The 23,633-nt window shown below is 36.8% G+C and overlaps 2 protein-coding genes across 6 annotated transcripts in view; one reads left to right on the forward strand and one right to left on the reverse strand.

Annotated features, from left to right (window-relative positions):
- LOC131677107 (enolase-phosphatase E1-like) overlaps positions 1 to 3,499 on the forward strand; it is a 31,853-nt gene extending 28,354 nt beyond the window's left edge. Inside the window, exons 6-7 of the mRNA XM_058956702.1 lie at positions 54 to 651; positions 1,300 to 3,499. Of these exons, the coding sequence (XP_058812685.1) occupies positions 54 to 651; positions 1,300 to 2,900 (2,199 nt within the window). The 3' untranslated portion in view covers positions 2,901 to 3,499. The remainder of the gene's footprint in view (positions 1 to 53; positions 652 to 1,299) is intronic.
- A 7,807-nt stretch (positions 3,500 to 11,306) lies between these two features.
- LOC131677108 (fatty acid hydroxylase domain-containing protein 2-like) lies at positions 11,307 to 23,330 on the reverse strand. Of its 5 annotated transcripts, none has more exons than XM_058956707.1 (4): positions 23,288 to 23,330; positions 15,791 to 16,210; positions 15,276 to 15,733; positions 11,307 to 11,745 (listed from the first exon to the last, which is right to left on the reverse strand). In XM_058956707.1, exons 2-4 carry the CDS (start codon positions 16,016 to 16,018, stop codon positions 11,589 to 11,591), a joined length of 843 nt encoding a protein of 280 aa, XP_058812690.1. In that variant the 5' UTR covers positions 16,019 to 16,210; positions 23,288 to 23,330; the 3' UTR covers positions 11,307 to 11,588. The 5 variants fall into 5 exon arrangements, with proteins under 5 accessions (XP_058812690.1, XP_058812688.1, XP_058812689.1 ...); XM_058956705.1 differs by having other exon boundaries at positions 23,272 to 23,306; XM_058956706.1 differs by having other exon boundaries at positions 23,205 to 23,303.
- Between the last annotated feature and the right edge of the window lie 303 nt (positions 23,331 to 23,633).

Genomic DNA, 23,633 nt, shown 5'->3' on the forward strand with positions numbered 1-23,633 from the left:
CAATTAATCGCAATATTAATCTTTTTCAAATGTTTCTCAATTCCAACATGTAGCAACCCCCCTCCAAAGTCGTCAAGGTCACAGATGCCACACCCGGTGTGGAGAACGGTATCGTCAAATTGAACGGCAAAGACAGCGAAGGTTCCACGGAGCAGATGGAGGTCGATGCTGAAATGACTGATGTTAGCGCAAAGGAGGAAGAGTCTGCTAAACCAACCGAAGCAACCAATAAGACTGAGACTAAAGCGGAAGAATCTCCAAAGGAGGAAAACATTGAAGTCAGTAAAACTGATGATACACAGGAAACGGACGCCAAGCGAGAAGATAGTGTTATAACCAAGGAAACGGAAACAGAGGAAAAGAAATCAGAAACAGAGGAAAAGAAATCAGAAACAGAGGAAAAGAAATCAGAAACAGAGGAAAACATGTCAGAAACAGAAGAAAATAAGACAGAAACAGAGAAAAAGGAAACGAACACAGAAAACAAGAAACATGAAATGGAAAAGAGTGAAGATAGCGCAAGTGCTGAAATTGCACCGCCAGCTAAGAAGGCAAAAGTGGAAGAGGAAACGATGGATGTTGATCAGGAAGATGTTGCTGTCGCTAGTGTGGCCAAGGAGCAAAATATTGTAGAAAAGGAAGAGAAAGAAGGTAAGATAATTGAATTATGCTTCAAACAATGTGTAGCAATAAAATGCAGAATGAAATCGAACAGCCTTTATTCGGCGGACACTTTTTTAAAAACAAGGGGTGACAATAAAATTTTGAAATGATTAGGTATTTTACAAATCCAAGGATTATCAATTTTGAGGTGGTTGTGTATATTTCTGCACGTCGACTTTGGAAAGTTTTCTTTCAGTCACAATACATTTTTTGGGTTGCGTCTCCAACATCTCCCCTCTTCATACAGTTGATAGGGATCGAACCATAATGGAGCTCTTCGAACACGCAAAGAACGGCAAGCGACCTAAACAACTGCATCGGCTTCATTTGCAGACTGAAATTCTGATGTCGAACTTGGCGATGTTGAAAATGAAGAAGAAGATACTGATAACTGTGAACGAAAAAAATTGTAAACTTGCTCGCATTAATGCAATTTGTTATCGCATCAAATTAGCTAATTATGAAATATGCTAGTTTCTATGTTCCCTCCCTTCCCCAAATAAGTACGCATATGGATATACCTCCATGACAAAATGATAGCTATCAATTACTTTACACAACAAATATAGTTGATATGACTGTAAAAATAAATTAAAATATTCAAATGATGATCGCAATCATTTTTTTTTTTTTCAGTTGCTGACACAACTACTGCCAAACCAGCGGCGGAAGAAGCCGTTACCGAAACTACCTCGACGAAACCCGCACCAGTGGAGGAGAAGAAATCCGAATCTAGTAACGATTCAACTGAACCACAGCCAACAATTGCTGACAAAAAGGAAGAAATACCCACAGTTACGGCTACCGAAACGGAAAAACCTGCAGAGCAAGCTACACCAGCAACAGCTATTACTGAAATTGCCAAGGTAGAAGTGGTGCCCAAACCAGTCCTAGTCGACAAGGAAGCTTCGAAAGTTGACGCGGAAGTTATTTCAGAGTCAATGGAAATGGATTCGGTTGCTCAGTTGGATGTGGTCCCAAAGGCTACCGTTGAGCAAAACGAGGAAGACACTACAGCAGCAGGTGAAACCGCAAAAGAAGCTGAAGTAGATACAGTTGCTGCTACGAAAACAGAGACAGTTGAGGATTCTACTGAGACGAAAGAAGAACCTAAAGCTGTCGATGAACCTATGGAAGAGCTAAAGACAACGGAAGATACTAAATCGACCGAAGATATAGACAAAAAATCTCAACCGGTTGAGGAAACAAAATCTGCCGAAGAATCGACTGTGGCGATTGTGGAAAAAACAGCTGATTCAGAAGTTGTGGATGAAAAGACCAAATCCGAACCGGTGGTTACGCCAACCGAAGAAGCAATGGCCGTGGACGAGGAGAAACCGGTGGACAAGAAAGATACTGTTGTTGAGCCAGAAAACGATGATGAAAAATCCGAAAAAGCATCGGAAGGGGTTCCAGAGAGTAAGGGTGTAGAAGCGACCACGGCTGGACCGGTTGATGAAGTCGCAAACGAAGCAACAGATGAAAAAATGGAAACCGATTCATCTCCATCCACCACGACGGAGAAAGCTCAAGCAGTAGACAAAATGGAAGAATCATCTGCTTTAGAAGTAACTGAAGCTACAAAACAGGTCGAGTCCAAATCGGAAGAGCCAGCAGCCATGGCCATTGAAGAACCCAAATCGTCAGAAACAGCAGCAGTGATTGCGGAAAAACCAGCAGCAGTTGTAGTGGAAGAACCATCGACAGTGGATGCGGAAGAACCTAAATCAACCGAACCAGCAATCGTACCCGCGGAAGAACCACCAGCAGAAACCACGAAAGAATCATCACCAGTAGCCACGGAAGAGCCGGAATCGATAGAACCAGCAGCAGACGCAGAAGAACAGAAGTCTGAAAAAGAAGAAGTCTCCACCATCACAGCCGAAAATGGAACACATCAACAAAATGGAATTTCTAAGTCAGTCAATGGAAAGGAACCGGCGCGAGTTCCAGAGAATGGAGAAGCCGATCCAAAAGTGAGCACTAATGGGGCGAGCGGAGATCATGACGAAAAAGGCGACAGTGACAAAGAGAACGACACATCATCGACGAATGTGGAAGAAGCCGACGGGGCAGTAACCAACAGCAACGAAAATGGTACAACTACTAACAGCAGCCCTAGCACTACCAGCGCCACCACCACCTCCTCAGCTGACCTAGTGACCGAGATCAAGTCCAAAAAAGTGATCGATGTAAGTGCTAGCACTCCTACTCCACCGGTCGAGGCGGAATCGTAAATTGACCCTAGCGTTATAAACAAAATAACTCCGTTGATAAGTAGATAAAAAGAGCTGTCGCGAGCGTATTTCGATACTTCTTTGAGAGTAAGGAAAACAGAGTAATATTGCAAACTTTGTATGCTTAAGAAGGAAAGTACATATTAATTACATTTTTATATGAATATTTATACGATAGACGACAGGCAAGAATACTAACCCTTTTCTCAGAAATCTTAGAGACTATACTTTTCTTTTTTTTTTCTTCTGTTAGATACAACGCTCTTGCATAAAACTGAATTACTGATCTTAAAATCATACGACCACGCGGAATCTTTTGAAAAATAGAAACAAGAGAGAGCAGGAGAGACGGGTTTATACTCAATTGACGTTGTCTCAATTATAGCAAAAAGGACAACAATTCACATTTGTACATGAGCAGAACACAATATTCTTTAGTTTTTTTAGAAAAGGAAAAATCTCTACAGAAACAGCTGTAAACGTTAGCAACTAGACACCAATCAAATAACACTGACGTAAGGATACAGGATTTTAATGACTTAATTTGTGATGTCGTTTATTTATAGCAGTTTTCTCGTAATAGATCTTTACCAATACTACGAACGCTGTTGTATTTTTGAACTCAGTTTTACAACCATTTTTGCCATTATGTGGAACTATGACTAGTTTCTCTTCGAAGGGTACAGAAATTCTGCTGCATTTATGATACACATGTCTTCCTACGGGTCGAACGAAGGCACATACGATGATGACAAGACTAACCAGCAATCATAGTTCCTCAAATTATTTTTAAAAAACTAACTGAATACCAACCACCCTTCGAGGAGAGTCAGAGACTGTTTTTTATAGGTGCATACGGCACTCGCAACGGACTGCCAAAACTTTTTTCAATCATCACCCGAGTAAACACATACACACATGTCAGGAACATTCCGCATACAACAGCATAATTGTTGCTTGTTGCAAGAAATCGAAAGAAGTTAGTACAGTATTATCGTTCACCATCCTGGAGATTACGATTTTTTTTTTTAAATTATTACTCAGCCGTGAAATTGTTAACTAAGAGTATCCCTTTGTTCTCAAATTTTTAGTGCTGAGTCACAATTGTAAATTGAAGAAAAAATATTAAATGCGGAAACACAATTCTTGTGTAAATGGTGGATATAAAATATGGAAAACATGCGTGTCACTTTTGAATGTTTTTCATCCGGAAAAATATAAAAGAAACTTCGTTCGAAGTGATGAATAAATGATAAACTTAAATAAAAAGAAAAAAAAGTTCACGTAAAGATGAAAATAAACTAACCAGTAATATTTTAAGATTTATTTACGCCAAGACTGGTTGCATCGAAAGAAAGTCCTTGCTTTTCTAATTATTTGAAGAAGTGTTCTTCAACTTGAGTCTTATGTCATGGAAATCAATTATCGAACACTTGGGGTAATAAAAAAACTGTTATTATCAGTGTAAAAATGGGTAGTCCACATGTGTCTACAATCTGAGTATTACCCATACAGCTAGATTCTATGCGCTGCGCTTATAGATACGCGCTAGGTATTTTAAATTCTCGTACGCAAATCTCCCCTGCCCTTTGACTGGCTCAGTAAGGAGAATGGGCGCGTTGTGCCAGGTTAGTCGAGTCGAGGCACAATTTGCAATCACTATCACTGATCAACCGAAGACTATGAAATGGATACATATACAATATTAAAAAAAAGATTTGCCTAATACTCGCTTAATGCTTCAAGTCACCAAACTATAACGTAGTTAAAAGCACTATATAGTATCCAAGTTAGTGAGTGGTAAGACATCACATAATATTTAAAAAAAAGCTGACTAACCATGTTCCCGTTTCATATCCGTTAAATCATATCATTCTCTGTATCATTTTAGTTTTTTTAATCCTTAGAGAAGCGGATATATTGATTGGAAGTAAGGATTAGATTATGGAAAAATTAACTATGAACTGAACTAAAATGGTCAAATATCTCAATAATGGTAAATGAATTAATAAAAAGAACTTCGACTCTGACAGCACCTAAGAGCATCTAAGAGTATAAAAAAATAATGAAACAGAGTAACTTATGAAATCGGCGGACATCGAAGGAGTACTATTAGAAGGAAAAAGGGCCAACAAAGAAAATATGTATATAATTCATTGAACCTACAAATTTTCAGAAAAAGGAATGAATGAGAATCATCAACTAGCCCATGGCAGGCATAGCTCGCCGGTATAACCAATGATTAGGGCAATAGCAAATATCTTCATTGCATCGTATTTTACAGAGAAAATAAAGAAATGGAAATCAAATAAGAAAAATAATAGCACAGTAATAGCAGAATTCGTTGAACACTATGAAGAAAAGCTAGATAATTAAAAGTTCGATTTCAAGGATAAAAAGGAAATGTACATTAATATTCTCTTAGAATATTGGTAATTAAACGATAAAGACCAGCTTCAAGGAAACGGGAAGGTAAGAATGCATAACAATAATAATGACAACAACAAATAAACTTACTGGCATCGAGAAATGTGTTTATGTGGCATACGCTAATTCGACCTAGTTCAAACTTACGTCGAGGGGGCTTCAAATTTTTGGGTAAAACGGAAAGGTTGATCAGACTCACTGTTCATCAAAAATGTACTACAAAGAAAACAAGAATATTCTCGTACGCAAATGTCCTTTGTCTTAACTGATATGCGGTGCGACTTTCGTCGACTTCAACAGATGGTAAATGTAAGAATCCCTATTATCAACAGTAAATCGAGGCAAGAATGTAAATACGTGTACGTTGGTCACATTTCCTCTCGGCATTATCGCTTTGCTATAAATTGGTTTCGATTTTTATGCATACCAAGGCTACTAATTTCCTGTAAACTATGGAGTTTTGCTGACTTTTCCGATAGCATAGCATAGAACGAACACCTGCACAAATCGTTGATGGAGTTGCAGAAATGAGCATATCCATTGTCATATCAGGGACCCTTTTCTCACAGTCACGTTACTTAGTGATTAGAAGAAAATTTCCTTCTAGTCACTAGGTGACGTGACTGTGAAAATAGGGCTCCAGTTTTCGCCACAAACCGAAATGACGTATACCCGCTCATATCCACACACCTGGCCACGTCCTTACAAGCGTTTAAATTTCATAATAGTTCTATCATCTACTTAATGAAAACATTTGGAACCGAAACAGTTTTCATAGATGACCGAAATAACAAAAGGCGAAAGTTATAAATAATGTAATAGTTGGATGTTATATAAATCAATATTACTAATACTAATTACTAATACTTACAAACGCAGCCCTCCTAGGACTCTATCCTAATAAAAAAATATACACGAACATTAACCCATATAGTCCAACGATTTGGTAAATCGATTGCCTTGTACGCAGCGCACCTGGGTTCGAGCCCGGACCCCGCACATAGGGTTAGACATTTTTCTAACCCGAAGAGGCGAATGACCTTAAGGTTAAAGCCTCTATAATCGAAATAAAAAAAAAGTCCAACGATTTCACATATTGTTCGGATGATACCCTGAACAGGTCGTTAGGCTCTTGAATGATACGATGTTTGTTAGGGTAGCCCTTCTTCAGTCAAACTCTCTAAAGGCCATAGAACATCAAACATACCTCCTTATCAAAAAGACTTTTCAGTTCCCAAAATCTTGTTTAAAAAAGCTTCAAATGCCGTTCAGGGTGCATTTCCAGATGACGTGTGAAATTTCAGGAGCGATTCCGCTGGAAGGGGAAGTCACCCAGAAACAACTTCCACACTTCGTTCCCAATTGAGATATCTGACGTTAAAAATACGCACACTGAAATCTCGCATTTTTATCCTACCGCCCTCCCCTCAGGCCCAGAAGCGGTTTGTTTGCCTCCCAATTCGCCGTGTACAGTCGTGATTCGTTGGTTGGGCCACAGCCTATGTCCAACTAACGAATTTAATTCGCTAGTTGGACCAACTGACAAATGTCAAAAGCTCTCCAAAGAAGACATAAGTAGTTTAAAAGATTGTTAGATAGATTGTCAAAGTCAATTTGACATGAGATTTTGACGTTCAGATGCTTTTTAGTTGGACAATGTTCCAACTAGCGTAGGTCCAACTAAAAAGCGGTCCAGTTAAAAAGTGTCCAACCAGCGAATCACGACTGTAGAAGATAGTTGAAATTTTTTTCGACCAAATAGAGCAGGAATTTAAACATATTGTTCAGTACAACGAAATTTGGTAATAGTTAACTTCTAGAATTGCCGACGTAGGCTTGAACGATTTATCTAGAAGATAATTAAATATAATTAAAAGCCACCGTTAAGACCGATATTTGGAAACGGGTCACGCTATAGAGTCTACATATTTTTCAAAAAAAAAATGTATGGTACCGAAAATACCGGTACTGGCTTTTGTTCAGTACCTGTATTACGGTACCAACAATGAGTCGGTATTACCGGGATTTTCGGTACCGGCGTTACCGGTACCAAAACCCTAAAAAGAAGGTGGCGCATTCGAAAAATTCTGCTGCAATGAGACGTCAATTTGAGCATTTAATTTCACTTTGAAGCGTTTCTCGAATCTATTGAAAAAAATATTCAAGTACCGGTACTGCGGGCTTCAGTACCGCAGGATCGGTTCTCACCAAAATGAGTCGGTACTGCAAACCGTAGCCTGTTCGTGTATTTTGGTTTGCACCTTTCTTGCTTTTACGTAGTTCAAGTTGGCATAAAAAATGTTAAAATCTCGACTAACATATGATTACGGCTTAAAAGCCAACTGTCAAAATTCTCTTTGAAAGGAAATTCCGGACTTTACTTGCCAAACACAGTTTACAGCATTTAATGAAAGAGAAAAGTTTACTCTTCTGTTTGCTACCAACATCTGTGATTGCTGGGTAACGGTTTGTCCGGAATTTTCTTTCAAAGAGAATTTCGACAGTTGGCTTTTAAGCCGTAATCATATGTTCGTCGAGAAATATTCAATAACTTGGAAATGAATGAATATTGTCACATACAGTCTTCAGCAATATTATGTGGTTTTAATGCCTTCACATTTGTCTAGAACGTTGTTTGCACGATAAGTCACAATGGAACAAGTTATAGTAAAAAAAACTAAATTCAATCCTACAAGTTCAAGTTCTTTAATAAAATTCTTCTTTACGAGCATTTCTAAAACGTTGTCAAAGATACCAACTTTCTACCTCGCCAGCACGAAGTTTTTTTTTAATTCGATCATAGTAAGCCAAGCCTTATTTTAATTTTTATCAGATTGTGGGAAATATTCAAACGAATAATTCCCTGTGAATATATGCGATAGTTTGGCATCTAGTGAATTAAGTTCACGTTTTTGGGGTTTTCGGCCACTGTGCACCATTTTCAAGGAAAAACAGTATTGGACTCCTGTATGTACAAGAAAAAAGGTGCGGGGATGAAAGGGTTAATATGAGACTGACAAAATCGGATCAAAAGGCTGACAAAATTGTCAAGTTTTCGCTCAATTAAAAAAAGCAGCCATGTGTAGGTTGCTTCAAAATCATTGACGAATACATATTTTTCGGTGAAGTAATAAAGTGATCCATAATCGGGTAGTTACTCGATGTTCGCTTTTAGATGTGCAAAAAATTGTTTGATTTGAGTTTCAAATATTATATTCACAAAGATCGTAAAAATGTAGTTATAGAAGACTATCCCATATTGGAGAAGCATTGCCCTTATTTATCATCTGATTTCTCACCAAGAAAACTATCGTCACTGATTATAAGCGAAGGAAAGAAAATCTGAAGCTTGACTATACTGCATACAATCTCAAGTCAGTCCCATGTAGATACGTAACCCCATAGAACATATGTCCAATATACGATTAAGGGGCAGTATACCTCAACACAATTTCAAACGATGGCCAGAAAGGAGAAACACTTCATTTCTAGCAACTAGTACGAGGGTGTGGTGCCTAGCTCGATTTGCTGGTAGCTTAGCACTAATGCCCTCCCTTCTGTTTGTCGCGCCCTATGCATTTCTCCATTCGTACAGTAGATACATGCAAACTAGATAAGGATTGATCTTTACACGGCGACTATTGACAAATCTGGGTTTGTTTTCGTCCTAATTCCCCGTGTTTACTGTTTGTTCATCTCAAAATTTAAACGTCTCAATACCAGCACAGTTGGCTAGGACTATTGCTAGTCTCGTTTTTGGATCAGAGTCGCACCAGGTTCGCCCGGAAATGTTATTTTTATAAGCATTGTATAAACATAACAAGCAAAAACGCCATAAAAAATGAAATCGAAACGGAAACTTCTTGACTTACTAAGTTTACAAAGATTTTTAAACAATTTTTTTGCCTAAAAATCTGTGATCTGTGGTAGTGGAATTTCTCAGGGTGAATTATGAATCAAAGAGCGAAACCACCGACAATCGTAATCTAGTGCTCTGAATCTACTATTCGCACCGATCAAGCTAGACCGAACCGGCAATAGCCATGGCACAATCGACGACGACGACGTTTGCGCGATATAAGTAATGCAACTACGAACGTGCGGGTGAAACGACTTCGATGCAATGTTGGAGCTGAGAATCTCTTTTTTCGTGTTTCCCCTTTGTGGTCATTTAGGCTTTGTCTTGTATTAGACGGGGGTCAGGGTATTTTTTTGTAGTTTATCTCGGTGGTCCATACGATTTCATAATATCATATAATATCTACTGCAAAACTATATTTCAGAAAATAAAATGTTTGAAAATAATATTTAAAAAAACAAGGTAGTCGGCTTTGCAGGACTTTTATATAACAAAATAAGATGTTTTTTTAGACCAGGCATAGTAGACTGATTGAAAGTCAAAAGACTCTTCGCGAGTTTTCTAATACCGTTTTTGCTTAACCTGATCTGAATCAAGTTCAATAGCCAACCTCTGTCAGTTTATACGTTTTGTCAGCAATTTGGGTTAGAACCTGACTCAGTATCGTCTCACGATAAAATACGTTCCATTTTGCTTTCCTCATATAAATGAATGTTATTGTATGATTAATTCAGAACATCAATAGTTCCAGTCTATTGGCCTAATTCGATTTAGCAGAAATTCCTTTTGAGATTACAAACCGAATCGGCTGATAAACAGATTGAATCTTTAATTAAATAAAAATAATAAAACTTAAAGATTTTATAATTTGTTTATTAAACACGGTTAAATGTGTAACCTCAACAATCGTGCATCGTCTATAATTTACTAATATACTGAAATCTTTTTATGGGGTGAGACCAACATAACCATAACTTCATCTTTTCAATCCGCATAGAAGACCTCATACCTTGCGAAATTCGCATAAAATGCCGCTATCTTGGCAAAACATAAAAAAACCTCAGTTAAAAAATTAAACTAAAGGAATATTAGTGAATAGTCAGATCTCGTGTAGGCAACTTGTTATTGTACGTGGAGGCCTTTTTTCGCGTCGGGTATACATTTCTTCATATGAGTCATTCACTTCTCTCTAGTTTTGCACGTCCTTGTCTACATTTTAATGCTGTCATTTTGCACGCGTTAAGATCAGTTCTTTCTAGACCAGATTTGATCTTCTTTTAAAATTTTCAAGCAGGAACGAATACTGTAATTTCGTACCAGGAAGAATCGTCAGTAGGAAAGAGCATGAACTGTTTTCCGGAGATATGTGGAAGTACTATTGAAGCATTTTTGTTTAAGACACAGATCGATTTAGTTGCGAAGTTAATACGTCGAGCAGCAGCTTTTGGATTCTCCTCACAGTAAGCACACTTTTCAGCACTTTATCTGTAAGCATCATCGTTTGTCGTATCGCAGTTACGTACATTTGGTGGAAGTATGCTGATTGTAATTGTAACTATTCATTTCCCGCGCGATAAGGTAGATGTCCCCCACCCACCATATTCGGCCCTATTCTGCGCGGCGTGTGACGTGAGACGACTAATCTCACCTCACTCTACGTGACTTTTCTCACCTTATTCTGAGAGTCGACTCAGGTGAGGTGAGATTCCCCATTGCGGTTAAATGGGCGTCTCACGTCACCCGAAGTGACTTCAGAATTGGGTGAGAAAAGTCACGTAGAGTGAGGTGAGATTAGTCGTCTCATGTCACACGCCGCGCAGAATAGGGCCGATTGTAACTCAGTACAGCAGATCCGACATTAGTACGACAAAAGCCGTTTTTGGAGGTATGTACTCTGTTTTGTAAATCTTACTGTTCATGATGGCTTTGGTCACAGATACGTTTACCACAAGTGAATATAGGTTATTCGAAACGAATTTCGACAGCTTCTTTCGTTTGAAGCAGTCATCGACAGCAAATTTGTCCTCACTCTGTATCTGATTAGAGTTGGCAGAATAACCTATATTCAAGGTGGTGTTCGGATCTCGGGGAGTTCGACCGAAAAAAAACAATGACAGACCTACTGAACTTACATACATTTGTATGTTTGATAACATTTTTATTGCAGAATTTTGCTGGATGTGGCGATTTGTTTGAGTTATACTAACTTACACATAATTTTTGGAAACTATACAAACAGAATACTTAACAGATACACTTTTTTGCATGTGTTGTTAATGATAATGATGACGTTATCTTATTGTTTCAAACGTATATTTTCATCCAGAGAAGTGTTTCGCTGAGTTTAAGGAGTGCAACTTCAAAAGAATCGCATTGTCCATAGGCGGCCGGATAGCTGCTTTCTATGAGACCTTTTTATCGACATCCGGATATAGCTCTCGTGCTGAACTGGTTCCAAGTAGGTGCCGGTGTCGCTTAAAAGACTGCGATTGGCGAAACAGGACGTCGGTTCCGTGCAGCCAGTCCAAGAGTCCAATCACACCATAGCACTGGTTGAATCTGTTGAAAGATAATAACAATTTTGTATCGGAATTATTCTTTTTTTCTCTGAACATTTCGCCATCAGCAGGATTTGTTCTTTATAAAACTTTAGAGAACTTTTCGAAACAATACCAGCAAGAGTAAAATTATGCATACTTCAATGCATCGCTTGTACTAACTCTTTAAGCGAGGTTTCTTGAGGATTGAAGTGACTTGGAAGCTAATTAAAAAAAGTAGTAAAACAATCCTAAAGGCTAAATAAATTAGATATGGGGCGCTCAAATAGAAGTATTTCATCATTCTCAAGACATTTTTGTTATTATATTGGTTCTCGAGATCGAAGCAAGGATACTGATAATTGATGCGCTTTTCATCGATTGTAGGCTGCGTAATTAATAGAATAGTGCGGCACCCTCCATAATTGGGCCAAAATTTGCGCTTTACCCTAGTGTTCCAAATTAGTTTTATTTTGGTTAAAAAACATGAAAAACCTGTTTTGATCAAGATAGGTGTTTCCCTCGCAGTGCTAGTAGCTGCTTAGTTTTTGCCTACCGATACTTACTCTAGAACGTTGCACTAGGGTACAAATGTACCCCACGCCATCTGTGGAGCTGTGTGAAGTCGAGAATTCGGCATTTGCCGACTTGGAATCCTAACCATAATTCAATTTAGAGTCCATAGTAAGAGTAGGAAAAGGTGGTAAAGCCAGTTTGCTTTTGGCCTTCTTGGAAGCAGAAGTCGAAGTTGGTAAGGGGTACATTTGTACCCCAGTGAACGGTTGCCGTTAGTGTAAGTGTAACGTTCTAGGGTTAATAGAATTTTACTAGAATATTTACAAAGTGCATGAAAAAGATAGTGGACGGCAGTCTAAATTGATAGGTTTTATTAGTTTTCAATAATATTGCATGAGAGGGAAGATATAATAAAAAGTTAATTTTCACCGTCAACTGAAAATAGCCCTGGCAGTACTGCTTCAGCGCTGTTCTATCAGACTAATAGCAAAAAACTTCAGTTTTAGGGATAACACATAACAATGTAAGCGCTTAAATGAAAGATTATAGACCAATTACTAGCCTTACTTTATTTAGTAAGTTAAGTTGTCTAAAACAAAAGTTACAGCTGTTGTTTATGAAAAAAACATGGGTATGAAGGAGTTAAAACGTTTTTTATATTTGGAAATAGTGACGTTTGATCAATTTATGTACAATTTAAAATGATTGTGCATGGCTACCTCGAAAATCCATCAACGTCAACTCGGAGTCTAACAAATCTGCTGGAGTGTCCTAAAATACTGTGTGTTAAAACGTACAAGGAAACTCACAACTAATAACAACGTGCAAATCAATCGTGGGAGTGGAACCATTTATCGTGATTGAAAATCAAGACTGATCCCAACATCTCGGATTATGCTTTCCCGAATAAATTTATTGCCAACTGCCCTGTACTGTGCATCGAATTCGTTTTCAAGAAGGCTACAAATATATTACTGAGCAACTCAACCCAATCAAAGCCTGTGTAAGCTCTACAACGAAACTCGATGCACGTATTCTGATCGACGATGAAACCAATGCTAAAGCTGGTTTTAAACAAATATTGAGGCTCATATTTTACAAGGCTTGCTCACAACATGGTTTCTGACAGATTCAAGTTTGTTTTCACGGATAAGGTAGCGAAAAAATCTACGATTTGGTGAGGGATCTGTGCCTGTGGCAAGAAACATCAACGTTTTTGTAACCGACTAGACACTTTACAAATATGTATATAGCTATACGAATACCTTTGGAACGAGCTGTAGTTTGTTAAAATCGGACTATTATCAAAAGAGATATTCAACATTAAATACGGATAACGGACTATTACCGTTTTCCAGCATTTAGAAATAAGACCAAAACAAGCAATCAACTATTATCGCCGAAACGGTTAAGTTTCGATGAAAGGCACCTTCGGAGAATTTATTGGATGTATGTGATATTTGATATTGTGTTTTCATGGATTAATCCCCCTATAAGTGAGATATATAGTGATTATGTTGCGATGATGTCTTCAGCAAATTAATAGCGCTTAAGTATGTTTTCGTCTTTGCGCAACGAAACCACAGATTGCTATCGTGCACGCATGCAGCCGCAAACAAATTAGGTATGCTTTGGTATACACATTCGCTCAAACATTGAATCCAAACGAACGGTACAATATTCGAATCAAACAGCAGTGTAAGTGTACGTACACGAATGGAAGGTACGCATTAAGCAAAATGAGTTAATGCTAGTGATGATGGGTGGGACGAAAGAGACAACTAGTGCAACGACACTGTCACGTGTTGCATTCGAGATTGTATATTAAAGCTCAGTCGCCCGTTGAACGACGAGTAGAGCACTGCGTTGTGTACCTCCACAGCCAGTGTAGCAGACTTATCACTCATCGTCAGTCTTCATTTATTAGTGACAAATCTGCTACAGTGGTTGTACAAGTACGCAGCTCAATGCTCTGCTCGCCGTTCAAAAGATGACTGACCCTGCCAGACCAAAGCTATTCCTTAAATAGTCGACGATGACGTCAGTCACAGAAGTGTAGCACGATAGGTGCATCAATCTGTCGTGCCAGATTTGGGAAGCGCCTCCTTCTGTGTTCAAATGTGTGATATTTTGACTATGTTATACATTATTTAAATTTTTAATGTTATTTTTGAGCGATATATGCAAACAATTTGAAAATATGTCGTGAAATGTCTGAATTATAAGCGTTTAAAACCTAGCCATTTTTCGTTACATGCCATTTTTTGTTGAACGACGTCCCTCGTCAAAAATTGCCGTTTTTGAGACTTTGTCCATTGTGCTGATTATTACAAACAAAGGTACCATAAAAAGTTTCAATAAATAATACTCCATTCAATTGACACCAATTAAAACTTTTTTCGATGTATTTTACCGAATAAAAACATTGTTAATTCGGTGAAAATTGAAATATATGCAAGTGACTTGTGCCGGTGGTTCCGGTTGAAATTTAAATAAATGAAACAGCTTAACTTTCTTGTTTTCCTTTATATTTTCAACACCCGGTTGGAGTATTATCAAACATTATATTATTTATTTGCACCACTCTACTGAACAAGTAGCGCGAAAGTGAAAGGATTTTCAGATAAAGTAATGTACAGCAAAGACCTTGAAAAAGGTTTCAAGATAGTTTCCAAACTGATGGGCTGTGTTGAATCTAAGAAGACAAGACCGAACAAGCTGGAAATCTGCGATTCATTCGCTTTTATTTCGGAATAGCACACGTTTTACCCCAGGTGCTCTTAAGATAATCGAGTCACAACTCTCCGATCTTTCTTTGCTAGAACAAGTGTCCTCAAGATCAAAAGCCGATCATATTTAACAAATTATGGTGAGCGCACAAGAAAATATGTCAATGCCAACGGGTTACTTAGTTTTACAGCCCACTAAAACAGAATTTACCATTTGACAAAACAAATAGCACATATGGAACTCGAAACGTAAAACAAATGAGACTATAATGTAAACAAACTACGCACGCAACGAAATTTAACTTACTTTTGGTGGTGAAAATCGTGTGCCTCGGGACTGCCCAGAAATGGAAGATGGTACCCGGAATGGTCGTGCAACGTCCCAATCAGAGCCAATGTCGTCCAAATCCAAGCCGTTATCGGGTGCGCTTTGGTGAGCCAAATTCCCAGATACAGGGGTGCCATGTTGCTGAAAACATGCTCGATGGGATGAGCGTACACAGCAGCCAAGGCTACCGGGGATGTCCATTCGTGGTGTTTCTTGTGAATCAGTTTGTATAGGAATTTGGAGTGCAACAATCGGTGACTGTAGTAGAAGGCGAACTCAGAGGCCAACACACAAACAGGGAGTGAGTACAATATCGTTCCAATGTTGGGTAGTTGTCGGAGATCCGGCAGGCGATTGGTCGTTAATGAAATTGCGTGGAAAACCGCCAAGGTTGGGATTGCCACTAAAACCAAGTTTATGAATGCTGTCTTCACCAGCTGTAATAGATTTAAACGAGTTTATCTTTGTACAATCCGTGACAGATTGCACGCTACCTTACTAAGCTGTTGCCAGGTCAGTGGCTCATTGGTTCCCAGTTGAATTTTGTACTTTCTCATCGGTTTCGGGGCATTGGTAATATCCATAAATAGGAACAGACTTGCCACGACGATCACCACCAGAACAGAGTAAAGAGTCGTTCCAAAAACCCACAGCACGAAATAGTTGGCACTGAATTCATCCAGGAACCATTCCCAGTGTTTTTGGCACACATCACAGCTCATTTTTCAAAGCAAGTATGACTTCACAACACTTACAGTACACTGACACAACTAGTCGAATCGCTGCGCAATAGTTATCGGCTTATTATCTGGCAGCTATAAATATTACGGAACAGGTCCTGATAAGTACGAAACCGAAATCACCTAATACAGTTTAACTCGTATTCAAAGAGAGTCAAAAAGCGCGAACGTCACCTGAAAATAAAAACAAAACGTTTGAAAAAAAAAAAACGGACGCGAACCACATTCGCTGCTAGTCGGCCATAAAATGATCGAGACTGAATTTCGTCTCTTTATTAAAGCTTATTGGAAATTTTAATTTGGTTATAAATATACCAAGGTCATTTCAAGGCCATAAGGAAGCACCATGCAGGCTTTTTGGAGATAGTTCGGCCAGAGCTCTACTATTCACTGTTATCGTGATCGAATAGTTTGCTGAGTTTTTCTGAACTATTCAAACTTTGTTACACGATAATACAAGAGAGTTTAGTTATAGGTCTTGAAGAACCGATGCATAGTTAGGTGCCTGAGCCATTTATCGTTTATTTGTCCTAGTTGTAGTTTATATTTCCTGTTCTATTTAAGGCCAAATTGTTTGGATTCGGTTTAGATAAAACGCAAATACTTTTGGCACAGTCATTTCATTAACCCTTTCACACCCATGTTGTTAATAACCAACAAGATTTTAGCACAAAAACAAGGAAGTTTTATAACTGGGACAATAACCTCTGATTCGAACAGTATCAGATATAATTATTATTCTTAGAACAGAAGTTATTGCCATTAGTCTAATTGGATTCCGCCGAAGAAGTGCTGCCAGCGACCGTTACAGTGACAGGCAAAAAATCAAATTCTAATATATTATTGTTTTCATAAAATATTGTTGAAAACTGATCAAACCTAAATTGATGACTGTCATCGACTAATTCATTCGTGCAATTGTAAAGTGTAAAAATGTTAGGAGAATTGTTTTGAGTATCGGAAGATTAAAAATTGAGCAGCTTATGACACCGCGAGATAAACATATGTTTCGTTTCTTAGCCTCCCCCAGGCTCTAGAGAAAAAAATGCGCTTTAAGGAACCCTATATGCGCTAGTAAACAAAGTTGGGCATGAAAGGGTTAACACTGTTTCCTATGTCGTGAGATTGTATTACGCAGTCTTCGACGGCGCACATGTCAACATCGAGATATTTCCAGAAAATAAATCTCGTGAAAAAAGGATTTTTTTTTATAAAAATGCGATTTTCGCGAGTCAGTTTGCAAGCTGCATTTAATTAATTTTTTTTTCCAAATAAAAATATAAAAAACATAAGAGTGTGAACAGCCGCTATCGATGAATACGAAAAAATAATTCCGAATTAAAGCACTATTTGGACCAATAGCTCTAGGCCGAGGTGGTGATTGGGCCGATAACAACTTGGCCACATGGATGGTTGGGTCGAATGAATCAATAGGCCGAATAAGTCACTTGACCTAACTGACCTTAAGCCAAAAGACCCAAAAAGCAAAAGCATCAGCCTCTATGGATCATCGTCGGAATCCCTCCGTAGTACAATATACTGGTGTTCTTGTCATATAAATCTATGGTTTTTAAAGAAAATCTTTAAAAAATAATTTTGTATTTTTCCTTCTTTAAAACATGAGCAATTCTTTTGATTTTTAATAAACCCGTTATTGCTGCATTTGCTCGATTTATTCGCAGCAGCTTAAGTAAGTCCGAAGGAGTGATAACGACGTTAGACAGCTTTGGTTTACACGTTTCATTCAACTGTCTGCATATTTACAAGTTCTGAAGAACCAAAATTTCCATTCTAAACTTCTGGTCTTTTTCAATAGATAATCTGTTTTACATATTTTTGTTATTAGGATTCAAAATAATAAATGAAATCGTAAAAAGTACCAATGTGAATTTCTGGCACCTTTAATGCTCAAAGTTTTCTTTGTTTTTTTTTAATGATTTATGCAGCGGTTCTCAGCCTTTTTCGTACCCTTCGTAGTCAGCTAGGGTTGTTTCGGACCCCCACGGTTTAACATCCATTTTGTGTACTATCCAAATATTGTTTTCAGTCTCTTACAAAAAAGCACCTTTCGTGATAAATAATCTTCGCGCACCTCTAGTAACTACTTTACGGCCCCCTTTACGGTCCGCTAATCCCAGGTTGAGAATCGCTGAATGATTCTAAACATTACAAAACATCATGAGATTTTTCGTAATTTTCAAAGCAAATATGTCATAATTTTTCCGTAAATTTGTACTCAAAATTCGCGATAGTTTTCCTGTGTTCAAAACATATTAATTTGTGAGCTGCTTAAAAACAGGATTGTAATATTAATCGTCACAATATAACAACTGTGTGTTCAAAGCAACTTATCCTCAAATAAACGCCAATGTCCAATTTCGATTACATTCATTTGTGTTTCGGTCTAGAAACCAATTATAGACTATAATTTAGACGAATTTCGCGCCAACTCGAACAAATGTTGGCAGCACCCTCTCAGATTTTAATGAAACTTTCTGTACATGAGAACTTTGTCACAAAAAGCCACTTTGCATACTTTGGTTTTCCAAAAATCATCTAGACTGTCTTTTGAAAAGGGCCAAACTTTTTTACCAATTTTTTTTCAAAGCCTACAAAAAATGTTGTAGGAATGATTTTCATAAAATTAGTCATATTTTCGAATAAAAATATTGAAAAAAATCTTCATTGACTCGAAAAAAATCAATTTTAAAAATTTAGTGGATTTAAAAAAACTTATTTTTGATTTGGATGAATTTTGTTTGCAAGATAGGGTTCCCTACTTACCCCCAAAAATTCAAGTTGGGTACTTTTAAGGAAAAAAATTTATTGAAAAAAACTTTTCCTTGTCCAAACTGAATTTTTTTTGCTGTATTTTTATCTAAAACTAAAAGAAAATCCTGTTATGGCGGTTCGCGTCGACCTCAGCACGCGAAACATCGTCTCCGAACTTTAAGTCTGCAGCCTCTTGCGGTGTTCTAAAATGACCGATGATTACCATTGCATAACATTTAATAAATTCTCTATAACTTATACTTAAAATGAGCATAAGAAAATATAAAAGCAAAGAAAAAATCAATTTTTTTTTTTCAAATGTCTATAATTTAGTAAATTTTTCATAGCCAACTTTTCTAATCAGGTCACAGAGAATTTTATAAATTTTAAGAAATGGAAATCATCGCTCATTTCAGTTCACCACAAGTTGCCGTATACTTGCAGTTCGGAGCCGATGTTTCACATGTAGAGGTCGACACGAGCTGCCATTTTGCGGTCGCCATTCTAGAAATATCAACGTATGCAGAAATAATAAACACATTTGACAATCAAAACTGGATGTTCCTGTTTTATTTCATAATCCCACAAAAATTCCAAGTTTAGATTTAGTTTTGACCAAATCTGAAAGAACTTCCACTTAAAAAGCACATGTAAATTCTTTTTAATAATAAATTATTATGTAATACACTATTCCTATCGTAAAAAACGCTCAGAAGCACATGGTACAAATTTGGTTTCTGGAGAAATACGGAATGCTGAGGAATTTCAATGAAAACTAATGTTTCTGAATTTAACCGACATCCAATTTACTTCTATTTTGTTTCTGAGGTTTTTCCACATTAAGGGATTACATACATTTTTGCGAGAAAAAATTAAAAAAATAGAATTTATGTAAAGGCATGAAGCAATGATTTTATTACATCAAAATTATAGTATTTTGATAGCATATTTTTCAGTGAAAAAACAAGCATTGGTTTTCCTAAAAAATCAACGTTTTGAACTCTAAAATTTGTTTTAAAAAATCCTTATCTATAAAAAATTATACATAAAAAGGAAGCGTTAAGGGTACGAAAAAAACATTTTCGAACAAATGAAAAAAATTGAAGAAAATCGGTTGAGCATTTTAAAACGACATTTAGAGATAGTCGAGTTTAAGGTTGGACAGAGAATGGGCAAAAATCGAAAACAAAAAAAGCAGTTTTTTTCCACACCGTGTGTTAGATCTTCATCAAAATCAATCAGCTTATGTAGAATGTTGTTACAGTACTGCTGATTGATTATGAAGATCTAACACACGGTGTGGAAAAAACTGCTTTTTTCGTTTTCGATTTTAGCGCTTTCTCTGTTCAACCTTAAATTTTCAAGTCAACACTGCTCTTGGTGGATCGGACCTTTTCAAAAATATTCTGAAGGAGTTGTCCTTTTAGATAAAGTAATATTTTTTCGATTTTTTGAAAAATAAAAAGGAAAACTCCTTAAACAAAGTATATTTGATAAAAATTTATTGATGAGTAATTGAGATAATATGCTCGAGAAGACGATAACATTTAATATGTATATGACAAAAAAGCCCTAGAACCCCAACTTCTCGTATTCTGACTAAGGTCGCAAAGGTTCCGTTTGATTTCGGAGATTTTCCCACATGAAAAACAATTGCAAAAAATGTATTATTTGTAGCCTGGGACAGAAATGTCATTAAATATATGGGGTGTTTGGGACAATACTTCTCGTCATTATCAAAGAGCGAGCATTTTCCCATTAAAATAGTATGATTGTTTCCTTTAAACAAAGGCCCAAGTCAAAATTTTCCGAGTGCTATTACAAAAGTTAAATGTTTGGTTAATGCATTTTCTCTTAGTGACAATGGCAAAAACTTCAATCGAAGTGGGCGTGGTTCAAAAATTGTCCAAATGATGTGAGATTTGGCACCTGAGCTTATTTTAACATCTGTCAAAAATGTTTGTATAATGCTTTAGTGGAAGTATTGAATCCAATATTGACGAGCTAGATAGAATTCGATACATTGCATTTCATAAAATTAGAATATCGAATCTGACTATTACGAAGATAAATAACTTTGAAAGAAGCCGAGCACGTTTTTCATGTTTACCCCTGCAGTGAAAGATTTTTATTTATATTTGTGAAGCAACAAAACATTTCATCGTATAATTGAATCCAAAATAAGTTTGAAATTATTTGACATCAATTGAAATCAAGAACTTTACTGCCCATGATCGCAAACCAGTCCCATAAAGATAGGAAATCCCATAGAAAATGTGACAAATATGCGATCATGGGTAGTTTAGTAGTCTAACTAAACATTGTTCTCGCAAGTCTGCTATCTTATGCCTCCACGTGAGTCTAAGTCTATTGATGACATTTGGTCCTTAAACTGGAAACGCTTGGGTACTATCAGCCCTCTGCTGATAGTAGCAGAACGAGAGGGTGCGAACGGAACTAGGTGTGAAAACATTACCGTAAAAATCAATAGTTGTTCGAAGATCAGTACAAATACGACTATAATCTGACTACAATCGATGATCACGGTCAACAGGTTGAAAATTCGCCGCGTTTGCATCTATGTATTTAATTTCAAATTCTGTTATTGCTAATCTGCCTACGTACTAGGTTATCAATAGCTTGTATTTACCTTCGATAATCATTATTATCTCTTATAACCAAAATTCTGATATAAAACATAGTAAATACTTTCTTTGATCTATAATGTTTTACTTTATTATAACTCTTTGTCCATTAGACCGGCAACAATTTTGACTTTTTTTCGGAACACTGCTAATTCGAATGGTAATTGGTAATGATAAACATATGCAAAGTATGAGCTTTTTCCGATAACTCTAGTTTACCCACAAGACGTTTCCAGTTTCTATAGTAATATATATATATATATATATATATATATATATATATATATATATATATATATATATATATATATATATATATATATATATATATATATATATATATATATATATATATATATATATATATATATATATATATATATATATATATATATATATATATATATATATATATATATATATATATATATATATATATATATATATATATATATATATATATATGGAAACTCGGACATAAAAACTTAAATTCCAATGAAAAATTTCACAGTAACTCTGCATACCTCAAAACTTACGGTCGCGTAGTATATTTTACAACGAATAGCTTTGTTGAATTGATTGGAGGTTCCCCTATAAAGTTATTTAACTTTGAAGACCAACCATTTTTTTGAAATTTCCTATTCTAAGCATGTGCGAGAAAGAGAGGCAACACAAAACCTTATATGAAAATACCTTTTTACTGCAAAATCAGATCAATTTGCAGTCTATATATCTGCAGATTTTGGGATGCACACGATGATGCTGGCATTTTGTACTTAATTTATTGTTTCAATTGCCTATTTTTCATATATTTTCGCATACAAACTTGAATACTCTTGTGAGTGAATTAGAGTTTTCGAAAAAAGCTCATATTTGACAAGTGGTATGTGAAGCCAATTACCGCTTGATTTAACAGTGTTCCGAAAAAAGTCAAAATTGTTGCCGGTCTATTGTCCATATTACGTTTTATCGTTCGGTAGTTTCCAACCCAATGAATACATAGAGTACGGTATCTGCATAAATACGCAATAACACAAATAATATTTGCTTTTCTAGTCAATACTCCCACGGCCGGCTGTTTGAAGTTCAAATTGCCTTCCTTTAGAAAACCTTGGGTACTCTCGGTAGCCCAGAGTTTGAAAAAAACTCAAAAACTAAACTAGATATTTTCTTTTTCGTGTACTCGGAGACTAATTAAATAGCTAAATAATACATAATGCTTTTTAGGTCGTATCGCTTGCTTGGATCGAATCCTAGACCTCAATGATTCTGAATCTCCAACACCGCGACACCTATGGAAGAGTGATGAATCGTTGTCCTTCCCTATCTTTTATCCTTCCCCACAAACGATGAAAACGAGAGTGGCCGGCAATGGTGGCTATCATGCTGTTGAGTTTATCGACATAAAGCATTCATTTTTCATAGGATTTTTTCGAAAAAGCTTCAAAAAGTGCTATGGGTGCTTTGAAAACAACAAACTGTCCCAAAAATTAATCAACCGATAAAACGAAATTTTCTCATAAAACCTTCAACCGCTAATAAATAATACTTTGGTCATTATTACAACAAATTGCTTTTAACACTTTCTGTAGATATTCACTTAATTTTTTTGATATTTAACCGTTTCTTATCTTCAAAATGTCTTAATTTTCGAATCTTCCAAAATATTGCTCTTATGTGCTAGTTCATAGAATAATCATGCAAATGTAAACTTTTGATTTGACGTCAACATTCGCAGAGTAACAAAGCACCGTGCGCCACTGTTAACGACTCGATTCGGCTGGTGGCGCCATCACGTTCGAACAATGCAAAACCAACCGGCAACGTAGCAGACCTTCAATCGGGAATCAACCAAATGACTGTAATAGCGTACAGCCGCTGATGGTGGTAGAAGAAAAATTAATATTGAATGTATTGCGTTTCTAGAGCGAATGTATTTCTACAGCAAATGTAGCTTCACCAGTCGGTTTCTGCGGCAGTGAGCAGTACTTCACGTGCCATGAAAATGTGCTCACTGCGCACACTCAGCGCTTGTCTCTACCGTCCGTCGGTTCATTGCGGGGTGTTTCGCGAACAGTCTTGGCCAAAATAGTCGAAACATTTTATTGTGTCAACCACTTTCGCAATTTTGCAGATTATATCACTTTTCAAAAGTACGATATAACCACATTTAAGAGCTA

Source organism: Topomyia yanbarensis, chromosome 1 (genome assembly GCF_030247195.1).
Source record: "Topomyia yanbarensis strain Yona2022 chromosome 1, ASM3024719v1, whole genome shotgun sequence".
Taxonomy (NCBI): Eukaryota; Metazoa; Arthropoda; class Insecta; order Diptera; family Culicidae; genus Topomyia; species Topomyia yanbarensis.

Coding starts and splice junctions, on each gene's coding strand:
- LOC131677108 (XM_058956707.1), bottom strand. CDS start 16,018: ATGAGCTGTGATGTGTGCCAAAAACACTGGGAATGGTTCCTGGATGAA. Junction 15,734..15,790: donor CCTGGCAACAGCTTAGTAAG/GTAGCGTGCAAT, acceptor AATCTATTACAG/CTGGTGAAGACAGCATTCAT. Junction 11,746..15,275: donor CACGATTTTCACCACCAAAA/GTAAGTTAAATT, acceptor ATCTTTCAACAG/ATTCAACCAGTGCTATGGTG.